Source organism: Podarcis tiliguerta, assembly GCF_965153285.1.
Source record: "Podarcis tiliguerta genome assembly, chromosome: 2".
NCBI lineage: Eukaryota > Metazoa > Chordata > Lepidosauria > Squamata > Lacertidae > Podarcis > Podarcis tiliguerta.
Genome location: NC_139535.1, coordinates 52,799,640 through 52,821,403, shown reverse-complemented (window position 1 = coordinate 52,821,403; position 21,764 = coordinate 52,799,640). Strand labels below are relative to the sequence as shown.

Here is a 21,764-nt window from a genome sequence, read left to right as displayed (position 1 = left end):
CCTGTAGGGGGTGGGGGCAAGCCGCGCGGAGCATCATGGGGCTCGTAGTCCAGCCGTAGCTCTGTCACAAAGCGCGCTGGCTCAGCAAGGCGGGCCTGCCAGGACTCCAGCTCCCAGAGGACACGGCGGCGGCGGCACCGGCACCCGCTTGGAGGGAGGAGGAGGAGCGGGAAGAGGGCGAGTGATCTATCCAGAGAAGGAAGATGGTGGAGCAAGCGGCGTGGTTCCCTCGTCAGGCAGCGACCGGCCCCGTCAACCCGCAGCAGCGCAGAGATTCTTCCCGGCCCCGAATCGCCTCCTGATAACCGCCCAGCCCGGCCATGCCCCGCTCACGCCGGGGCGACGGAGCCCGCCGGGGCGGCCGAGGTGAGCGCGGGGAGTCGGGGGCTGCTTCTCGCCTTCCCTCCGGCCGGGGTTTGGCCGGGAGGTGGGGTGGCGGGCGCGGGAGTCACTCTGCTTAGGAGGAATAGAGATCCGGATCAGGCGCTTGGTCCTCGCGTGCTTCTGCTTCTTCTGCTTCGCCCGGGGATCCCGGACAGCTGTTGCGCCGCGGGTCCGGACGAGGTTGGCGCGCGTTCGCCTGCGGGGCAGATCTCCGCCTCCTCCGCGCCTACCAGTCTCTCCGCTGCCCATCTCTCTCTTCCGCAGGGCGGAGGGGCCCGGGGGTTGATGTGGGAATGGGGTACGAGGAGGGCTCAGTAGGCAGCTGCCCAGGCAGCCTCCGCGTTTCGACTAGAGAAGCGGGAGCCGCCCGAGCGGAGCTTCTCCAATGAAGGCATTTCAAAGGGTGCGAGGGGCTCTCGGCCCCACTGGGTGGTCTCCGGGCTCATTGGGAGCACGGCTGTCCCCAACCCCTCACCACGTGGCCTTTGAGAGAAGCCGCCCGGCTTTTCTGTTTCCTCGTTCTCCAGTTGCACATCCCGTCCCAAGGCGCCTTCCCTTTCTCACTTCCTACTGCCGCGCTTCACTTCAGAGCGGAGTGCCAAAAGGGCTTTAGTCCGACGCGTAAAACCATGGCGGTGTTTCCGAAAGTGACACGTGTATCTCTGTCTCATGTGCATGCATCCCCCTGCGTGCGAGGCGAAGCACATGCGTTCAGGCTTCCTGTTTTGCCCTGCTGTGGAAGTGCTTCTGAAACTCCCGAAGTGGCTTTGGCCTTTGCTGCTGGGCTTCATAGAGGCATCTGGTTGTCCGCTCTGGGTAGCCTGAGATTGTCCTTTATGGGACTTTGGTATGATCCAGCAGGGCTGCCTATAGCAGTTGAGCAATGGAAAACAATAAGCCACAAATTAAGCATTCCAGATAAGAGGATGGTAGAAAGAAACACAGCTTGACAGAAGTAATTGCATGTTCCTATAGTGTACATTTGTTCTGAAATGCTTATCTTCTGGTTGCCACTTTCTAACCCCGGAGCAGTTCCTGGGGCAAATAGGGATGCATCTGATTAATCCATATGATAAACTGATTGCAGTTTGCTGATTTCTTTGGCCAGTTAGTAAGAAAGAATGCCCTTGCTTAGAATTTGTTTCTTTTATATAACATAGCTTGGCTACTTGTAAGCAACAGTTCAGGCATCTGGGCTCACCCTTCTCTCCATTTGCATGCTCATCTAGCTTGTCTTACAGTTGGATGCTGGGCTTTTCCTGTTTGTTCTGTGATGGAAGTCAAAGAGTTAGATCACTGCTGTTGCAGTCTTAGTTCTTACTGAGGTCATAAACCTGTTTTGTGGTCCATGCCACTTCAGATGGGTGAGATCCCATAATTTACCACCCCCCCATGAGGGGTTGCCAGCGTGATGCCTACCTGTCCTGGCAATGGTGCTCTTGAGGTCTTCCCTTGGTGCACCTCTCTCTTATAGCCCCATGGATGGGTAATGAGATGGATGAAGCTGTTGTCAGTCAGTGTAGATCAGGCATAGGCAAACTCGGCCCTCCAGATGTTTTGGGATTACAACTCCCATCATCCCTAGCTAACAGGACCAGTGGACAGGGATGGTGGGAATTGTCGTCTCAAAACATCTGGAGGGCCGAGTTTGCCTACGCCTGGTGTAGATAATACTGAGCTAGATGGACAGCTGGCCTGACTCGGTATATAAGGCAGCTTCCTATGTACCTACTTCAAGCTTGTATCTTTTCAAGGTTCAGATTAATTCTACTCAATCTGATATTTACCCTTGTAAAAGCAAAGTGTGTGTTTGCACTCTCTTTGTCTGGGGGGGAGAGCAGAGGGGAGGCTGATCTGAAGGAGATTAGAGAAGTGACTTTAGTGCACTTTGCATGTGCTCAAAAATCCAAATGTGTCCAAGGGCTTAAAAAAGTTAGTGACCCCAGACATGTAAGACAGTTCTCTGTACATAGAAAATAAGGGATAAAAAATTTAAATTGCTCTGCATAGAGGGGCCTTCAGTCTGGTGGCAGCATGAAATAGTAGAGTCCTGGCATAGTTTTCGTATCTCGGAAACATCTAGGCTACAGAGAGTGATGGTTAAACTTTCTAGCTTCCAAGTCCATAAAGAAGCTAACCATATGTTACATACCTTGGTGTAAATCTCTTATCAGATGCTTTGCTTTCTTATAACAACCATTTGACGACTGTGTTCTTTGAAGTGTTTATTTAAAACAAATAATAGGCTCAAACTCAGGGTCAAACTCTCCCAAAGCAGCTTCCGGCATAAAAAAATCCAATGTGTAGTCGATAACCTATTACTTAGATGCAATAACATTACCAAATTAGTGTTACTGTTGGTCATTCAAATCACAAACATTTCCAGTAAAAATTATGAAATCAGATAAGCAGATTAAAATTAATTCCTCTGTTTAAGATTTAAACAAATGGCTCTTAAGGGCCTCCAGTGATGGAACCTTACATTGCTCAACTAGAAAATAATTTTAGAGCCATGGGCCGCCACTGAGTAGTTCCTGTTTACTGCTACACATGAAACTGGAACAACCTTGAGAAGTGAAGCTCTGCTTTAAGCAATCTAAGCTGTTTGTGTCCAGACATCTTCAAGTTATAAGGTGTAATAGTGCAAATACGGGAGAGTGTGCAATTATAGAAGGTATGCATTATGGTAGCTTTATTATCCTGTGTTTAATTCTTCAAAGTCTGTAGACACCTGGATTGACTGTATCTCACGCTGGTCAACCCCTGTGTAAAATTATAATCCTTGGCTGGAATTACCCGCTGTGTGACTTTTTTGTACCTTCTGGTATAGCCCAGGCCAGGCCAGTGTATGGCTCAGTGGGCCAAGCAGCATTGCTAGCCATCTAGGCAAAATTTCTGTTGCGTATGGCACAATAAAGTGAAATTATTTAGCGGAGTCTTTCTGGAGGGTTGGAAACAATTACATTTGTGGGCGGGTGGCTTTGCATTGTGCTTTTTTCTTTTTGTTTTAAAGGCACACTGCTGCTTTAAAAATTGCCTACAATGCGGTGGGGGGGGGGAGGGAGAAAGAAAGAGCACTTTGTGACCTTTACAGGTGTACTAAACAAATTTGTTTGCCCCTAAGAACACACAGCTGTAAGTGTCCCAGTCCTTTTATGTTTACTTTTTGACATCAGCAGCAGGAGAAGCACCTGCTTCTTACCTGTGTGCTGTGGAACTCTCTGGGAATCAGCATCTGTCTTTCAGCTTGGTGTCATCTGGAAAGCATGCAATACTCTCTCCACAGATATAAGCTGATGCTGCTTATGTAACAGTCTGGAAGCATGTGTATCCTGGGTGCTGCCATGCTCAAGTAGGTCTTTTTAGAATGTTATTATGGAGGAAGTGCTGGAAGCATGTGTTGTGGTTCTAGAAACCTTTTGGAAATTGAAGCCTTTTTGTACTGTGGCAATCGACAATAGCCTGGCCACAGTTATCCATGCTCGAGTAGCATCTTTGGCTTGGCTACTGCCTTGCATTGTTTGTGGGGTGAAAGAACTCTCGGAAGGCTGATTTGGTTTAAAATACAGTAGATAGGCTGCTGTCTGGCATGGACTACGTGAAACAGATCTCAGGCTTCCATATGTTTTCAGCCATAATTGAAACTGCTCTTTTCTCCCCTTGTTTCTAAGAGGACAAGCCTTTTCTGTGGTGGTGGCTGTCTGCCTGTGGGTTGCCCATCCTAGGTCTGTATGCCCAACACCCAGTGTTGTGTTTTAAACACCAGGTAAAAACATTTTTATGCACCTAGGTATTTTAGTTCAGTGTGTGGATAGTGCTCTTTATTTCTTTGAATTGCAGTATTTTAGCTGGATGGCCTGTATGGTGAGATGTACTCTATGCTTTCTATTTAAGAGGTCTGTGACAGTATCCTTAAAAGAAAGCCAGTTCCCTTACAAAAATGTCCTCATTTAGAAACCACCATTTTGTCTCTTCTTGTATTTTGTCAAGTACGCCTTTTACACTGGAGCTGCCTTCCAAACTCATCTCAGTAAGTTTCCCTCCCACCCTCCAAATGTTGTTGTGACTTTTCCTCACAGGCTTCCTTGCCTGTTATAATCCATTTTTTAGTCTCCCTCTCTCTGCCTGTAGAGATGCTGGATTCCCATCAGTTCCATCCTGCATTGCCAGTAGCCAGGAATGGTTGGGTGTTGCAGTCCAGCAATACCTGAAGGCCTGCAGTCCGTCATCCCTGCTCTATATAACACCCATGTATTGCTTTACAGAAGACATTTGCTATAGGCAAGGCACAGTGGGTGCTAAGCATTTTTACATCCTGTTGATTTCAGTGGGAGTGTTAAACATATGCTGGATTCTGTTCTGTGAGTCTTAACCTGTTCTATTTGCATAGTCTATCTTTATCTCCTGAGCTTGTAAGTCTTTGCCACCTAAGAATCCTGGCCTTTTGCTTTCCAATGGGCTGCTCTTGACAGGAATATCAGAGGCCTGGCAAGGCAAATACCACATACCGAAGAGTGCCGTGAAAGAAAGGAGTGCTAGGCATGATCTACACTAGAACCTAACTACACACCATGTTATGCATGTGATTAGTAATCACGGGGTTTGTGTTTAAAAATTAAATAGTAGGAAGAGGTAGGTACCAGGATCGGCACAAAGCAAAGGGAAATGCAAGCTCTTCTTCCCCAGCCAACAGTCTCCGTGAAATTCCCAACCCCAGTGCAGCAATTAGCATTGGGAAAGCCGAGGCAGCAGTGGTGGTACACTAGAAAAATCTGCAAACCAGTAAGAAGACAATTACTTTATTAGGATTCACAAAATAGTGAGGTGGCTTTTAAGTGATGCAGAACTCCTCATCAGGCTGGGTGTTAAACAAAGCAGATGGGGATGGGTGGAAAGGAGGGAGGGAAAGCTGGCTGGATGTCTGAAGCCACAGCTGCCTTTAATCACACTCCTGAAGGCGGAAGTCCTGTGCTGTAGTAGATTTGAGGCTTAATTGGATTAGGCTGCACTAGGTGGCATGAAGGTGTTGGTGAGGACCGCCCTGACATGCCTTCAGGAGCCACCCCAGCCCCCAAATGGTGCCAAGCCACTCTCTCCTTGCAGCTGGGCAGAACTCAATGTACTGTTCTTTTGGCATCTGCGGAGCAAAGCGTTTGCAGCCTCTCTGAATAAACAGAACCTCAGCCGGATGCGTATGTTAAAGTTCGCACATGCATCTCTCCCCCTCTTGCTAGTTTTGCTGGTAAATTAGTGTTCTTGCGAGGGACACCATGTGAGAGGAAACCCTTTGCCCTGTTGTCTGTTTTGGGGCTGGAGTGCCTGCGTTCCTTATTGGCAGCTAGCAACCCCTGGAGTTGGCGGTGCAGAATGCTTGCTCCAGCCTCCCTTCCTGGGTGCCGCGTGCTGCTCTGTTCATTGTGGGGCCCAGCTGTGTACTCAGCAATCTGCTTTCATCTGGCTGGTGCCACCAGTTCAGCTCTCTCCTTGTATGGGGCTTTGAGCCAGAAGCCTCTTAACCCTTGAGTGGCTGCTCCCTTGATGTCACGCCTGCTGCTTTGGGTGATGATTCAGTAGTGTTTAGCATCCCAGCTATTTTGCAGTCTAGCTGGCTCCTATGGAGCAGGAATCAATTTCCCTTTCCTCCTCTCTCTATGCTCTGTTCTGCCATAGCCCTAAAGCAGGGGTCAGCAAACTTTTTCAGCAGGGAGCAGGTCCATTGTCCCTCAGACCTTGTGGGGGGGGCAGACTATATGTTGCCATGATTATGACCCGCATTTTTGGCAAAAACCCTTATTGGGACCAACCCCAATGTTGCCCAAATGTGACTTTTTTTGGGGGGGGGGGTCCCTCATACACCCACACTGCTTCCTTTGTGTTTTATGCATTGACAGTTATTATTTCTCTCATAAGGTGGGGTGGGGGGCTGAGGTAAGCGTGCCATTCCTGTCAGCCCTGGAGAGTATTTGCGCATGTGTGGGTGAAGGGAAAAGCCGTTGGCCACGCTTAGTCAGGCCGGCATCACTCAAGCAAAGACTTTCTTTTCCCCACGTGAGGGAAGACGAGGCGGTGGCTATTTACCTTTCCATGGCTCGCACCATATAGCTAACAAGCAGCCTTCCCAGCAGAGTGCAGAACTGCTTTGGAGTGCAGCCGCCCAGGCGCTCCAACTGCCCTTCCTGAGGTCAGTCGCCGGTAGCTCCGTGGTGGAATTCCAAACTGTGGCTCCTTTTCCCTCTTCCCCACCCCCACCCCATAAGAAAATATTGTTGTGCGTGACGGACGGAGAAGGGGCTTGTCTCAAGCAGCTACCCACCTCACTTTTGACCCCCAAGCCTGGCTGAGTCGCAAAAACCATTGTGCCCACGTGCTGTGCCAGCTGCCTGGATTCCTGGACCGTCCGCGGGCCACATCTAGGACCTGATCTGGCCCACAGACCTTAGTTTGCCGACCCATGCCCTAAAGCCTCAGTCCTTGTCCTTTTCTAGGCTTGTATTTTTCAGTCTTTGGCATTTCCACGACTCTGCTGTTTTTAATAGGAGATAGCAAACAGATTTGGTCTCTTGTGCAACCCAAAAGCCAGGATGTCCTAACACATTTCATCAGGCACAGCAGTGCTTTTCTACAAACGTGACGTCTGAAACAACGCTGTCAAATTGTTCTGAGCTGTTCGACTGAGCCATTGTCTGCCAGCTGTAACAATAGCCTTGCTTTTCTGTACAGTTCTGCTTTGGGTTTGCTTTCTGTGCTTTAAAAATAAACAAATTAAAAGCTTGTCTGTCTATGGTAGCTCATTTGACACTATCATGGCAGCATCTTCGTTGTTCCATGCTAATCCCCACCAACACATTTGGGCTGCATCCAGCCTAATGGATCACAGTTTCTGCGAGCATAGCAGGGGAAGGACGGGTGGCCCAGCGTAGCAGCTTGGCTGCCTTCCAAGGCTGCTTCCTCCTTGGCTTCTGATTGGGGCTAGCTGAGGTGACGGAGCTCTCTCAGGTGGCTCAGCTGCTCCAGGGTGCCCTGCCTAGGATCCTTTGCACCTGTCCGTCAGGGTAAGGCAACTGCTGCGATCTGTGGGCAGATGCGGCCCTTGAAGTCATTCTGCTGCAGCAGGAATAAAATTAACGCAGTTGTTGGTCCAGTCCGGTGTGATTTTGATTAGCTGCTGATACAGTTCAACAGTTGGGAGTGTGAACTTGGACCTGTGAAGCATCTGCTGGAATCCAAGTTTATTCAAGGCCACACTGAGTATTCATTCCCTTTGCCATGAGTCTGTCAGGAGTGCTGAATGACAGGGATGAAGATGGGGGGTGGACAGGAAGTTTAGAAGCATAATAAAGTAATTTGCACACAAATGATAAATAGCAACGGTGATAGTGTAGACCACCTTTCCCCAATCTGGTGCCCTCTTGAGGTTTTGGACTACAACTCCCATCATCCCTAGCCAAGACAGCCTGTGGTCAGAATAATGGGAGTTGTCATCGGCAACAGCTAGAGAGTACCAGGTTGGAAAATGCTGGTGTAGACATTGAATTTTCAGCATGTTTCCCCTCCCCCTTGGGACTGAGGTGGTTTGATGGTGGATTTTGGCATATGTAACTATCACCTCAAGCTTCCTACATAGTTATAATTTCTGGTCCCATATAGATTGCTTGTAAGTGTGCATCAGGTCCAGCTTTTCTCTGTCCTGTACAGTGGGACCTTGGGTTAAGTACTTAATTCGTTCTGGAGGTCTGTACTTAACCTGAAACTGTTCTTAACCTGAAGCGGCGTCCCCAGTTGGTTACCCAATGCCTTCCCCAATTTAAGACTAGACAGAATCATAGAATCCTAGAGTTGGAAGGAGCCAGAAGGGTCATCTAGCCCCTTGCAATGCAGGAATCATTTGCCTAACATGGGGTTCAAACTCATGATCCTGAGATTAAGAGTCTCATGCTCTACCGATTGAGCAATCCCAGCTAATAGCTGCCTGAGACTATTCTGTGCCATTTCTTTACCTGCCTACTAACGGTGGGGTGGGAAGTTCCTCCTCCAGTTATTGAAGAATTGAGATCCCTGGTCAGATTTGCAGAAGAAATGAGGATTAATTTTATTTGCAGATTACAACAAGGTCATGCCAAACCCTGGATGAAATGAGCCCCTGTATTAACCCCTCTATGCTTCTAAGTCATTTGGATCAATCTGAATTTAATCATGCATTTTATGAAGTTGTGCTCTGTGCCTATTGATTGTGGCAGTGCTAGGTTGTTTTGGTTTTGCAATTTTATCATAGCCTATGGGTGAAACAAATAAACTAATAGACTGAAGCTGTGCTATTATGTTTTTGCCTTCACCACAATACTCCATTTTCTTAACCACTTGCTTCACAACTTGGCTACTTCTGTTTATTTCTCTCTGAAAACAATCAATAATAACTATGAATTTACCCAAGCGTCTTCCTGGTAGCTTTAAATAGTTCTTGAATGGATCCGACTCAGCTTATTTCTTTGGGTGCTGAAAAATCATTTGACAAAATATATTGGCAGTTTTTATTTGTCACTTTGTAAAAATTTGGATTTCCTCAGGAATTTATGAAGTGAATTAGAATTTTATACCTCCCTCCTAAATTGTATGAACAAATGGTTCCTTCAGATCCAGATTTTAACCATATGGGGATTAATGGCTGAATAACAAAAGTGGACTTTGAGTCCTTATGGTGGCTAAGAAACTTATACTTTTTTGCTATCCACCATCTATTACACAATGGCTTAGAGACCTTACTTCCTTGGTTACATATTTGATATAGGCACCAATCTCATGCAGATACCTATCTGGACATATTGAACACCTATATTAACTATCATGTCTATTTTAAAATCTATGTACTGATGGCCATTGTATTTGCAATGGGAACATATGGCAATTTGTTAATAGTATATTTTTATTTTCTCTTTTTTCAGTAGTTTGCTTATTTTTTCCTTTCTCTTTTCTGTTCCTTGTTAAAGCTGCAAGCAAATAAAATTTTTTTTTTTAAAGCTCTGGTCCCTTAAAGTCAGAAAGGGTTAAAAGGGGGGCCCCTTCATCCCCTTCCATATGGTTCTGATTATCTCCTGGTCCAGGCCTTGAACATTTATCAGTAGGGTGTGTCGAAGCTGACAGTGCTGACTTTAACCAAAGGCAGTAGCCGGCTAATAGCTATCCAGGGATGTCAAGGGATTGGGCAACTCGTCTTGCTTTAGGTGAGTGGGGAAACAGGGTTGTCCACCCTTCCTTTCCTGACAGGTGACTGCAGTTTTTCTGCAGCAGAACTGCCCTAGCTTGCTTTGCCATTAAGGCTTATGCAGTACAGTCTTGGACAGTATCATTGTTCAGTGGAGCTTGTGAGGTTGAGGTTTCATAGAAGCATCTTGGACTTGTTCTTTACAACAGAAAGAAGCATAGCTGGTTAGAATGAAGGTGCCATTTTGGTTGTTGTTTAGAAGGGAAATGCAGACACAGTTAACAAGTCGGGGTGCATATAGATAATCACTTATTAGGCAACAGCATATCACAGTCTTCATGGAACTACTTGACAGGGCATGTGAGCCCATATAAACAAACCATTCTGCAGTTGCTTGTTTGTCTGTACAGTCATACCTCGGAAGTCGAACAGAATCCGTTCCAGAAGTCTCTTCGACTTCCAAAACGTTCAGAAACGCAGGCACGCCGGAAACAATAGCGGAAGCTGTGCCAAACGTTTGGCTTTAAAAAAAAGTTCGGAAACCAGAACACTCACTTCTGGTTTTTGATCGTTCGGGAGCTGGAACATTCGACTCCCAAGGCGTTGGGGAGCCAAGGTTCAACTGTGTTATCCTAGCACATGGTTAGAAAGTTGTTTCTGCAGAAGTGCAAAGTAAAAGAAATGGTTATCTATATGGGTTCCATGGCATTGTCTTGCCAAATGGTGAAGATTAGACAAGGGCCATAACTTAGTGGTAATTATATGTCTCAGGTTCAATCCTTGGCATCTCCTAATAATAATAATAATAATAATGATAATAATAATCTGTGCTGCTCACAACAGAATATTAAAAACACGATAAAACATCAGACATTAAAAACTTCCCTAAACAGGGCTGCCTTCAGGTGTCTTTTAAAAGTCAGATAGTTGTTTATTGACATCTGATGGGATGGCGTTCTACAGGGCAGGCACCACTACCGAGAAGGCCCTTTGCCTGGTTCCCTGTAACCTCACTTCTCGCAGTGAGGGAACCGCCAGAAAGCCCTCAGAGCTGGACCTCAGTTTCCAGCTGAGAAAGATTTCTGTCTGAAACCCTGGAGAGCAGCTGCCGATCAGTGCAGACAACACTGAGCTAGATAGGACAATGGTCTGACATGGTATATTGCAGCTTTCTGTGCTCCTGCTTTCCAAGATTTCTGATTAGGTGTAGAAGTGTGGGAAATATCTACTTTGAGTGGGCACTTAGCTTGTTAAGTGGCGGATTTCATACCATGGTAAATTCCTTCTTTGCAAATAGTCATCTGTAACCCCCCTCGGTCACAGGTAGGGAAAAGGAAGGCCCTGTCTCATGTTCCACATTCTTCAGATAGGGTGCATTCTAGGGAAACAGTGTGCATCCTGCAAGTCATACAGGTGAACGTCTCACTTGTTCTGACCTTTTCTCCTCTCTTCCTCCTAGGAGCTCACCGGATTGCAAAGATGGAGTCTCAGGCCAGTGATGACGATGCAGCCAGTGAAGTGCTGAGTCACTACAGCAGCGCCAGTGAGACGACCAGTGTGACTGAAGAAGTGACAGGTGAGGGTGGGCAGAAGTTAAGAGACGGAAACCCTGGCCTTCTGTGTATTGAGCAAAACTTTAGATTTTGTAAACACTACTTTCAAACCTCAGGAAGCTCCACACAACATAGTGGTTTTTCTTCCTGGAATGTTTTTTTCACCCTTCAGAATTTAGAGGGATGTGTGCATGTGTGTGATAATTTTTGGGGTGTGGGGTGGGGAGTCATTGAGAAGGAAGACTTGCTGCTCTACAAAAAAGATTGGGGACAGGAGAATACATGAGCTTTTTAGCAAAACTTCCACCACATGTTCAGGTTTGTTAGAATCTCCTCCAGGTCATAAGACAGGGAAAGGTGACAAAATGTGGTTATTTTGGGTTGCAAATTACATTAGCAGATAACATCTGCAGACGAATTCACAAGCTTGCAAAAAAAAAGGGGGGGGGAGAAAAAAACACCTCACACAACAAACTGGTATGTGGAGTGTCTTAGAATCAAAATAAAGAGTTTTAGGATGCTGTAATGGATGTGATATACCCCACCATGTGACCACATAAAAGGCACACTTCCAGAGACATCGCTTTGTATGAATTTTTTTTCCACCGAGTTGGTACTCAGAGTTGCTTTCAACAAAGCAATTAAAAGCATGGATGGTTTTAAAAAATGGTTGTGTGTGTGTTGTTGTTTTTTGCTGTTACTAAAACTTCATTAATTACAGTATTTGAGCTGATACAGTTAAATCAGCTGCCAGGACAATTCATAACTCAAGACTGGTCAAAAGCCTGTTGAGCAAGCGTCTCAAACAAAAAACCTGTTGAAATTCTATGATAAAGAATCCACTGGCAGTTCTGGCGGCACTGTTCAGACTTTCAACCCTTGTTCCCCTTTCTTTAGGGGTACAAGATCTTCAGGCTGCGGGTTTGGATGGTCCAATCTTACTTTAACACTTTCCTCCCCTGCTCTCATTTTTTCTGTTTTCCCGCAGGAGGTGAAGCAGTGGATGAGCAGGCGCAGCAAGAGGAGGTGGAAGATAAACTTAAGGAGTGCATTGACAATGTGATGGACAAGAGGTGTGAGGCTCATCGGCTGTTTTTAAGCTAAATTCAGATGTTGTGCCAAACCGCGGCTCTGGAAGCTTATTCCATGCCCCCTGAGGATGCTCAGTCCTCCCTGGATTATTGTTGTTTTTCTCCCACCCCTTTAAAGTTTTCCCTCCCAAAAGTTACTTTTAATTCTGGAAAGTAGTTCTGATTCCTCCAAGCCTGCTCATACGTACAGAAACATAACACTCATCACTTGGGCTGCCTAAGAGGCGGCGGTCAGAGAACTGTGTTCCCTGTTAGCATACAGACTGCTTCAGTGGCAAGCTGCCAACCGGGATAGGCTGGGTGCAGCTCCATTGAGAAGAACTTGGCAGAAGTGCACACAGCACTTGGCACTTCTCACTACAACCGTATGAATTACCGCTGCCCTTCTGGCCATGCAGCCTCGATTATTCAGAGTCAACTTCTGAACTGGGGTGGTGGTCTGCACAGTCCACAGAACATCATTGACTTAGCCTGCGTTCTGATCTCTGTCACACCATGGAATTATTAGGAGGTGCACACTGGGATATATCATGTATACCTCTGGTGTATTTCCTGATATGCAGAAGCGGTTGGTTCTGAGCCGCAGAGCTATGTACACACTGCCCTCCCCCAGTCAAAAAAAGGTATGTCTCTTGTGCAGGTCAGAGTGCATACTGATTCACACTGAATCAGTAGGAATATTGTAGCAGGTGAAGAATTTGCTGAACTGTTCAGAAAGCTGAAGTAAATCTGAGCGAGCTGGCTTTATTTGGCACTGAACTTGGATTGTTGTGAGGCTCTTGCATGGCTCTTGTTATGACTCCCATCTCTCTCTTTCTGACATCTTTCCAGTGCCAAGACACGGCAGGTTGCTCTAGAGAGCCTGCGACTGGCCTTCTCCTCCAAGACGCTCTTTGACTTTCTGTTGGAACGCAGGCTCACCGTCACAGACTCCTTAGAGAAGTGCCTGAAGAAAGGTGGGTCTCTGCAACCTTTAGTACAGCACCATTATTTAATACAGACAGAGTTGATCCAGCCTAACCAAAGCACTTCCAAGTCCCATTTGGTTTCAGCAGGAGAAATGAGCGCCTGCTTTAATTAAATCTCTCCCACCGAAAACAACTGGGCATGAAAGTGGTTTGGGTGGATTGTGTTGGCAGTTTCATACTTTTCTAAATAAGGTAGCTTCTGGTCATTTTTATTGTCCTTTTGTCATTTGATACTTCTGTCAAGCATAAAGATTGTGAGGTTACCATATTTGATGAATAATAATAATAGTAATTTATTATTTATACCCCTCTCATCTGGCTGGACTTCCCCAGCCACTCTGAGCGGCTAATGTAAACATTTCCACATAAGTTTTCATATATCGTTAACAACCACCTTATAAGATAGGCTAGTGTGATAATCTCCTTGTTACTAGTACAAGCAGAGGGCGACTGCAACTCGCCCCAGGTTTACTGTGAATTTTGAACCAAGGCTTCCTGGCTCTCTCACAAAATGAGGCATGTTAGTGCTGCCATTCTCCCATCTGTGAAGGACTGGTAGGTTTCTGTGACATCTCCATTGTTATATGGCAAAGGGATAGAGCTTTACTTCTCTATGTTCATTTTAACAACTTGCGTGCTTCTTGCCTGCCCTCTTGATGTTGCCTTTGAAATACCCTCTGCATCAGAGATGGTGAGTCATTACAACCCTCCCAGATATTGGGCTACAACTCCCATCAGCCTCAGCCAACATGGCCGATGGTCGGTGATGATAGGAGTTGTAGTCAGACAACATCTGGAGGGCCGCAGCATCTTTGTCCCAGTTCTATATCCTGTAGGCAGCCTTTTGCCTTTAAAACCGCTTTGGAATATTGTGAGACAGTACTGTGCCAGGGCGGAAAAGATGCCGCTTCTGGTGCTCTGTGCCCCCGCAATTCTAAGTTTCATAACTGCCCCATGTTCCCTGCTCTCTTGCACATGACTAGTGCTGTTTTGAATATTTTGCATGAGAGGGAAAGGCAGCTTATTCTCTTCCTCCTCTCAGGTAAAGGGGAGGAGCAGTCCCTTGCTGCTACTGTCCTGACACTACTGTGCCTTCAGATGGGCTCGGGGCCCGAGGGGGAGGAGGTGTTCCGCAGCCTGAAGCCCCTCCTCACCACCATCCTCACAGACTCCTCGGCCAGCCCAGTTGCTCGGCAAAGTGTGAGTAGCACTTCTTTTTTTCTGCCTCGGAGGAAATCTTGTGGGAGGGAGATGCTACTGGGCACTCTGGGAAATGGTTTCTTAAAATGGCTACTTGGAATGGCTTTGACGTTGCCTTGTGGTGTCTTCCTTTTTCTCTTCCATCTCCCCCGGTAGTGTGCCACTGCTCTTGGGATGTGCTGCTACATCGCTGCTGCAGACATGGAGGTAACTTACACTAATGCTTTAACTTGACAGGCGGTAGCCAGTGAAGCAAGAACCTAGATCTCCCTCCCCTCCTGTATGGGGTGGTGTAGTAGTAGCCAGGCAGGGTCAGCAAACCTTTTCAGCAGGGGGCCGGTCCACTGTCCCTCAGATCTTGTGGAGGGCCGGACTATATTTTTTGGGGGCGGATGACCGAATTCCTGTGCCCCACAAATAACCCAGAAATGCATTTTAAATAAAAGGACACATTCTGCTCATGTAAAAACATGCTGAGTCCCTGACCGTCCATGGGCCGGATTTAGGTGATTGGGCTGGATCCAGCCCCCGGGCCTTAGTTTGTCTACTCATGACTAGAGTGTCAACACCCTGTCTTTGAATACTGATCCTTGGAGTTTGTCAGGTCTAGATTAGTTGTAAGAGTGCCCGACTCCACCTTGCTCTCCTCAAATTGTTTCAGAGAGTATTTGTTACTTTCTGAAAAGTGGTTAGCCTAGTATTGATCCCCTTAAGTGTTTTAGGGAAGCCATTCATTTTGCATTGAGAAACAGCCCCTTGACTAGAGATTCCTTGCATAACTCAGTCTATTGAGACTCTTCCATAGTCCCTTCTGATTAAATAGCTCCTGGTTTTTCCACCCACAGTTTTTATCCCATGCTGCTTCTCTGGTATACCGCTTAGCTATTGCTTTTGTAGCTACACAGAGGACTGGCCACCTCACTACAGGTAGAGTCAGTTCCTTTTGGATCAGCCCAGAGAGGTGGGACTAAGATGAGCTGCTCTCTGCATTAGGACATGGCCGTAGCTGGACTGACCTATTCAAGTTGAAACTGGTGGTTTAAGGCTTCATTCACCAAAATGGACTCATTCTTCATGCGCAGGAATACTTAACAGATTTACAAGGGGAAAGCACATACTGTAAATGCTTTGGGGTGTGCATTTCATTTCTAGAATAATAGAGAACAAGAAAAAGCACTTTGGGTGTCATTGAACTTTAGGGCTGCAATCTACCCAACTTTCCTGCATTGGCAAACCTGGCTCCCTCAGAGTTGATTGCCAGTGTAATGTGAACCCAGATTATGTGCCACCCTGAAGCCCCAGCGTAGTTCACCCAGAAACTTAGATACTCTTCTGGTTTATTGTATCCTTTTTTAGTTTCTCTTATTGTTTCTGTGAGAACTGACTGATCACTTCCCACCCCTTCCAGGACTTGGTTTCCTGTCTTGCCTGCCTAGAAGGCATCTTTGGCAGTTCCTGCAGCACGGATGCCAGCTTGGTGCCCTCTCATCACAGTCCTCTGCTCCAGACCTTGCATTGCAATGCACTCCAGTCATGGTCTCTGCTCCTCACCATCTGCCCAAGCACCCAGATCAAGAAGATCCTGGACAAGTGAGTGTTGAGATTGAGTGCGGGGAAAGAGGTGAGGAAGTAGCTTCCCCACACTGTGGGCTTGATGATCAGAATGGGGAAGGGGCTTCCCACGGGCATCTGGTTGGCCACTGTGAGACCAGGATGCTGGACTAGATGGGCCACTTGCCTGATCAAGCAGGGCTGTTCTTACATTCTTACCTTGTACTCTCCTTCTACAGTCACTTACCCAAGTTGCCTCTGATGCTGTCCAGTGATAACGTCAACCTTCGGATTGTGGCAGGGGAAACGATTGCACTGCTCTTTGAACTGGCTCGAGACATGGAGGTAGGATATAGCACTTGCTGATACTTGCATGCACACATGTGAAGTCCCTCTTGTGCTTGTGACCATTCTCTATTGGAGGCAATATTGGAGGCAATAACGCCAGCTTCTGGGGAGCAGAAACATCTGCTGCCTTCGTATCACAGAGCCCTGTGATTGCCCATTGTGAGAAACAGGTTGCCGAACTAGATAGGCCTTTGGTTTGGTCCAGCAAGGCTCATCTTGGGTTCTTGTGGCCCCTGAGGCCTTGGCCAATAAGCTGGGGGGGGGGGCGACTTAAGAAAATCCCTTCTGCATCAGGTCAATGGCCCATCTACTCCAGCCTCCTGTTCTCACAGTAGCCAACCAGATGCATATGGGAAGCCTGCAAGCTGGTTGGAAGACCCGGTGAAGAAAATAATAGTCTTGACAGCAATTCCAAATCTTATCAACTTCCAAGTTTCATTCCCTGTGTGCGCACAAACACACACACTCGCTCTTAGTGTCTTAGGATATGATAACCCTGCAATCTCCTTTGACTTTGTGTTGATAAAAGACTGCCTTAGAAAATTTAATCTTGAGTAAAATGCTGTCCCACTCAAAATTTGTGAATCTATACAAGAAAAGGGTGGGTCAGTCTATTTTTTTTGTCCATTTTGCACATATTCATGAGTTGTTTCGTATTGTTTCTGCAGCCATCTTTTTATTGCAAAACACTCCTTTTATCCTAAAATATACATTTTCTAAATGTATGTCAGCACATTGTTGCTGTTTTTTTAAACTGAGCATTGAATTGCAAAATTCATAAGTGTGAAATCCTAACAGTAAACTAATTTCCAAACTACACATTAGTCCAGGGAGTCACGTTGGCTTGCAGTGGAATTCACAGGAATTGAATTCCTCAGATCCCTACATCTGAGGCATAGGATCCTATTCCTTAAGTGGATGTGGACTGATAAAAGACTGATAAAAGTACATGCCTGGACAGCAGGTGTCGGGAGCCCCATTTCAGACCACAGAGAGTTTCCGGGAGGAGTTGTGAGATACAGATACAAAAGGTAAAACTAGGGAAAGAGCTGTGGCCTCTCTATCCTTCTGCACCTCTCGCTGCCTGCAAGTTGAAGCTTCTGCCTGACACCGTTCATCTCCTTTTTTTGCCATAGGAGGATTTCTTTTATGAAGACACTGACCTGCTCTGCACAAAACTGAAAGCCCTGGCCACAGACAGCAACAAGTACAGAGCCAAGACCGACCGGCGCAAGCAGCGCTCCATCTTCCGCGATGTGCTGCATTTCATTGAGGTGCCTTGCCTGGCTCATGCCGCCCTTGCCTAGTTCAGATGAGGGCTCCTCCCTCCGCATTGCTTCAACCATTAGATTTTCCAGAAGAACAAGGCGCAGGGACTTGAGGGCCTTTATAGAATTGCACTCCTTTAACTCCAGCTTTGTGATGCACAGGCTGCGACTATTCTGAGGAAAAATGCACTCTGTGCATGTTTAAGAGGCATTCTCCTCTTTTTTTTGCCCCCATAAGGTTTCACGTGTTCCAAGCTTATGACCTGGTGTTCAAAATCGGTCTCAGATTAAAGCTCTGGGCTTATCCTCTTGTTCCTGGAAAGGGAGCCTGTCAGTAGAGGGTTTTCTCTGTGAGCACTTAGGGCAGCTCTGCTGTCCTGCTTTCCAGGACATAGTATCCATGAAACTCTCTGTGGTAGGCACTGGGGTAGTGCTGGTGCTTGCATGAAATGCCTGTGAGTGGCTTTCTCCTGCTGTGAAGTAGCGTCCATGAAGCTGCCACTTTTAAGCAGTAAGAGAGACAACATGGTGCTGAGCTTTGCTGGTGAGATGTGGGGTGAGATGAACTTCCGCTCTCTCTTTCTCTACGGAGTCTCCAGCTGCCTTTTCTTCCCTGCTCCAGAATGGGGAGTGCCATGAGGAGACGATCAAGTTTGGACTGGAGTGTATGTATGTGGACAGCTGGGCAAGGAGGAGAACATACAATGCCTTCAAAGAGGCTCTTGGCTCTGGGGTCAGACACCACCTTCAGGTAAGGGCAGAAGAGTCCACGTGGGGCTCATAAGGTTTATTCCTTGCCTTTGTGCTGGCCTACCTGGGCTGCTGCTCCCTCAGTTCCGAGATTTCCCACCTAATGGGTGTTGTTGTCTTGCCCACAGAACAACGAGCTCCTGCGTGAGATATTTGAGCTGGGCCCCCCGCTAGTGCTGGATGCTGCGGCTATTAAAGCCAGCAAGATATCACGTTTTGAGAAGGTACGTCAGCGGTGCTCCTAGTATTTCTGCTACCGTTAGCTCCCTTGCTTTGCTTTGCTTTGTTAAGTTTCAATGTTTTTTTTCTTCCCTACAACACCAGCAAACCTGTGTGCATCTTTCCCCACCAATGGCAGCTTGCCATAGATAGCCTATTTCCTAGTAACAACCTTTAGGTTATGTGACCACTCTGGCCCTCTAGAGAAATGTGCAGTGGCAAAGCCAGATTATGGCTGAAATGCAAGTCTTCAGATGGTGTGGAGGTGACATGTGGAAACCAGTAAATGTGTGTGTTTTAGGCAGCGGGTGAGGGGTGTGTGTGAATGTAATATAATAAAACCAGGTGCTGGGGGGGAAGGAGAGGGGGCCCATGCCCCTGAGGCATGGCTAGCAACTTCTGCAGATGCAATGTTGGACTACATGTGTCTTTTGGTCTGATTTGGCAGAGTTTTTCTGATATTCCCTCAGCTAATTTCCCCCTCTGTATCTCTTTCTTTTCTCTTTCTGCATCCCCACCAGCACCTCTACAACTCGGCTGCTTTCAAGGCCCGGACGAAAGCAAGGAGCCGTGTTCGAGATAAGCGAGCCGACGTCCTTTGAGGGAGGCTTGTTTCCTCCTCCTCCTCTTGCTGCTGCTGCTGCTGCCGCCTTCCGTACAAGCCAATGCGCTACAGACCTGGAACACTGTGAACCTTGTGGGTGGAGGGAGAGCCTGCGGCAAAGGAGCCCTGTTGCCTTCGCTCTTTACGAAAGCTGGGCTTGTGCCATGCCCCCCTCTGCTCCCCCACCATTGTCTGGGGGCTTTTATATATGTACAGAATAATATTTAAATGTCTCGAATGTTTGAATCGTGGCGGGGTGGCAATGGGCAGGTGCCATTTTTATTTTTTTAACCAAAAAAAAAAATCTAAGCGAGGTTGGGTATTGGGGAGGCTTATTTTTTCTCCCCACTGCTTTTTTAAGCCAGTGATTCTTTTTTCTAAAAGCCCCATCTTTCCCCCTGTCTCTGATGCTGAACACATCCTGCAGTTGCCGTTGCAGTGTGCGCAGTGAAATCAAGGACTAGGTCTTCCCACCCCCTTCCGCGGTGAGAACTTCCAGTGAGGTACCCAGGGCAGGAGGCTGGCTTAGTTGTAAGGCTAAAGACTGCAGTTGTCCAGAATGGAGGTGGCGAAAGTACCGGCTTGAGGTTTGGTGCCTTGGGTTCTTCCCCTCCGGTGTTGAAGATACTTTGCCTTTGGGTTGAATGAAATGTACACTAGAAACCAGTGTGGTTGTTTATTAAAGGCTGGGCTGACAGCACCATGAAAGGGGCTGTACCTCTTCTCTGCTCATGCAGCTGCTGTTTTTCGCAGCCTCTCTAGGACACCCTGCCCAACACTGTCTTTAATTCTGTTCTCTCACCTGATTATAACACTCAGTTTTGCTCCGCACTTGCATGGCTGCTGCTTCTCTTTTCTCCTTCTTTGATGGCAGAATGAAAAGCCAGCAAAAGCCTCACGGCAAAGAAAGGGCCTGTCCTCTGGCCATCCTGGCAAAGCTCCTCTTCATAGTGGGGCATCTTCCCCTGTTGTAGGAGAAGGGTCCTGTGGCTTATTTGGCTGGTGTAAAGTTGGTGTGTGGTGCTTTGCTCTGCTCAGTGGGCCCTCCTGCCTTCAGAAAGCTGAATTCTGTAAGCATATATTGCATAATTTATTTTAAGTCTGCTATGTGGTGGTGGTGGTGAGCTATACAGGGGCCCCATTACTTTGACAGCTGCAATTCTTGCTATCCCTCATCATTTTTTGCAAAACATGGTCTACGTGCTTCCTCTTTTGTGCAGCTGTAAAGATTGATATCCAGATTAATATATAATAGGAGTGATCTGGACCAGCTAGTTGTATTATGTTTCCACTGATTTCAGCGCGGCTTAGGTGAAACTAACTTAGTTTGGATCAGATCCTGTATAAATATATACTATGCTTGTGCTCTTCTCTTTCATTCACATACTTCTACATATTCTTAGGAGGTTGAATTCTGTGCCTAAAGTTAGTCTGTGTTTGTGCAGTGCTCACTTGCACAGAATCCTAGCCTTGCACTTGAGTACCAGGAAATCAGCAAATGGAGGAATCTGGCAGTATGAAGAACTGCTGCTCACCATTTTGCTTCCCTCATTTGGCTTCTCTGTAATGTATTTTGGGGGATTTTGTCATCACAAATAATGGAAAGTACGTGTTATCTCCTGGTACCTTCCTCTGTTGATCTCTGAAACACATTGCCTCACTTTCATAGTGTTGTCAGGAGAAAATGCCCACGTTGGCCTATTTGGCTTTAAATCAAGAGCAAATATTAAACATAAAGTGGTAGGTGAAAAGCCATATTCCTATTGACATGACCTCATCAGCAGTGGTGTATGGGCATAGAACTTATGTCTGGGGGTTCAAGAGTTGCAAGCTTCATAGATATTTGCAGAATTAATCAGGGGTGTCCTGTTGTGCGTCCTGCAGCTCAGGAGTTGTGCCGTGCCTTTCCTTCCCATACATTCTCCGACTCCAGCTGAGTTGTGCAGATCTGTACAATGAATTCATGCATTATTATTATTATTTATTAGGTTTGTTAGTCGCTTGCGATCTGAAGGTCTCCAAGCGACTTACGGTACTTACCATGTGATATGTACCCCCATATCGCAAGACATCTTGAGTAGTTGTTCCCAGAAAGCAATTGCTCAAGAGGATTTGCCCTTGCCTAGTGCCAAACTGAAGGGTTGTCCTAACTCTTGTGGTTGGGCCACCTGGGATTCTGCTGCTGGCTTCCTGCCATTCTTTTTACTCCGGGTTCAGTTGTGAACTTTGGGGCTGGTGCATCAAAACAGGGAGTCTACATGTCTGCATTGCTATGACTGTAGTTAGAATCAGAGTGTAGAATTCGGATAATTTCAGCTATCCCTTTTTGTTTTAAAATAAAATCTAGCTGCCTTGAAGAACAGATTGGGACCATACACCCGTTTTTTTCCTTCAGAAACGGTCTTGAAAAACGAGTATCGGGAATCCTGTGCACTGTCGAGTGCGGGGGGGCAGGAATTAGGCACTAATTAAGGAAAGGACAGGCTCATATGTCACATTTACATGTAATTGTTCAACAAAAGCAAGGTATTGTGGCTGCAGAGAGGTTTGACATAGGTAGTTCGAGCTGCTTCTGTTTTAGCAGCCTGAGAGAACACAAGGGTTCCTTCTGCTCTGCTCCAAGCCTAGT

General features: G+C 46.8%; 2 protein-coding genes across 3 annotated transcripts in view; one reads left to right on the top strand and one right to left on the bottom strand.

Moving 5' to 3' along the window:
• The window catches only part of LOC310672388 (taste receptor type 2 member 40-like), a 154,737-nt gene that overhangs the window by 51,556 nt on the left and 81,417 nt on the right, over window positions 1-21,764 (bottom strand). The window lies entirely within an intron of this gene.
• IFRD2 (interferon related developmental regulator 2) lies at window positions 41-21,497 on the top strand. 2 transcript variants are annotated; one of them, XM_083429483.1, is made up of 12 exons: window positions 41-366; window positions 11,043-11,159; window positions 12,125-12,209; window positions 13,059-13,183; window positions 14,238-14,395; window positions 14,552-14,602; window positions 15,804-15,985; window positions 16,186-16,291; window positions 17,431-17,568; window positions 18,185-18,313; window positions 18,441-18,536; window positions 19,053-21,497. In XM_083429483.1, exons 1-12 carry the CDS (start codon window positions 321-323, stop codon window positions 19,131-19,133), a joined length of 1,314 nt encoding a protein of 437 aa, XP_083285609.1. In that variant the 5' UTR covers window positions 41-320; the 3' UTR covers window positions 19,134-21,497. The 2 variants fall into 2 exon arrangements, with proteins under 2 accessions (XP_083285609.1, XP_083285610.1); XM_083429484.1 differs by lacking the exon at window positions 41-366 and adding an exon at window positions 9,531-9,602.

Coding starts and splice junctions, on each gene's coding strand:
- IFRD2 (XM_083429483.1), top strand. CDS start 321: ATGCCCCGCTCACGCCGGGGCGACGGAGCCCGCCGGGGCGGCCGAG. Junction 11,160..12,124: donor TGTGACTGAAGAAGTGACAG/GTGAGGGTGGGC, acceptor GTTTTCCCGCAG/GAGGTGAAGCAGTGGATGAG. Junction 12,210..13,058: donor GACAATGTGATGGACAAGAG/GTGTGAGGCTCA, acceptor ACATCTTTCCAG/TGCCAAGACACGGCAGGTTG.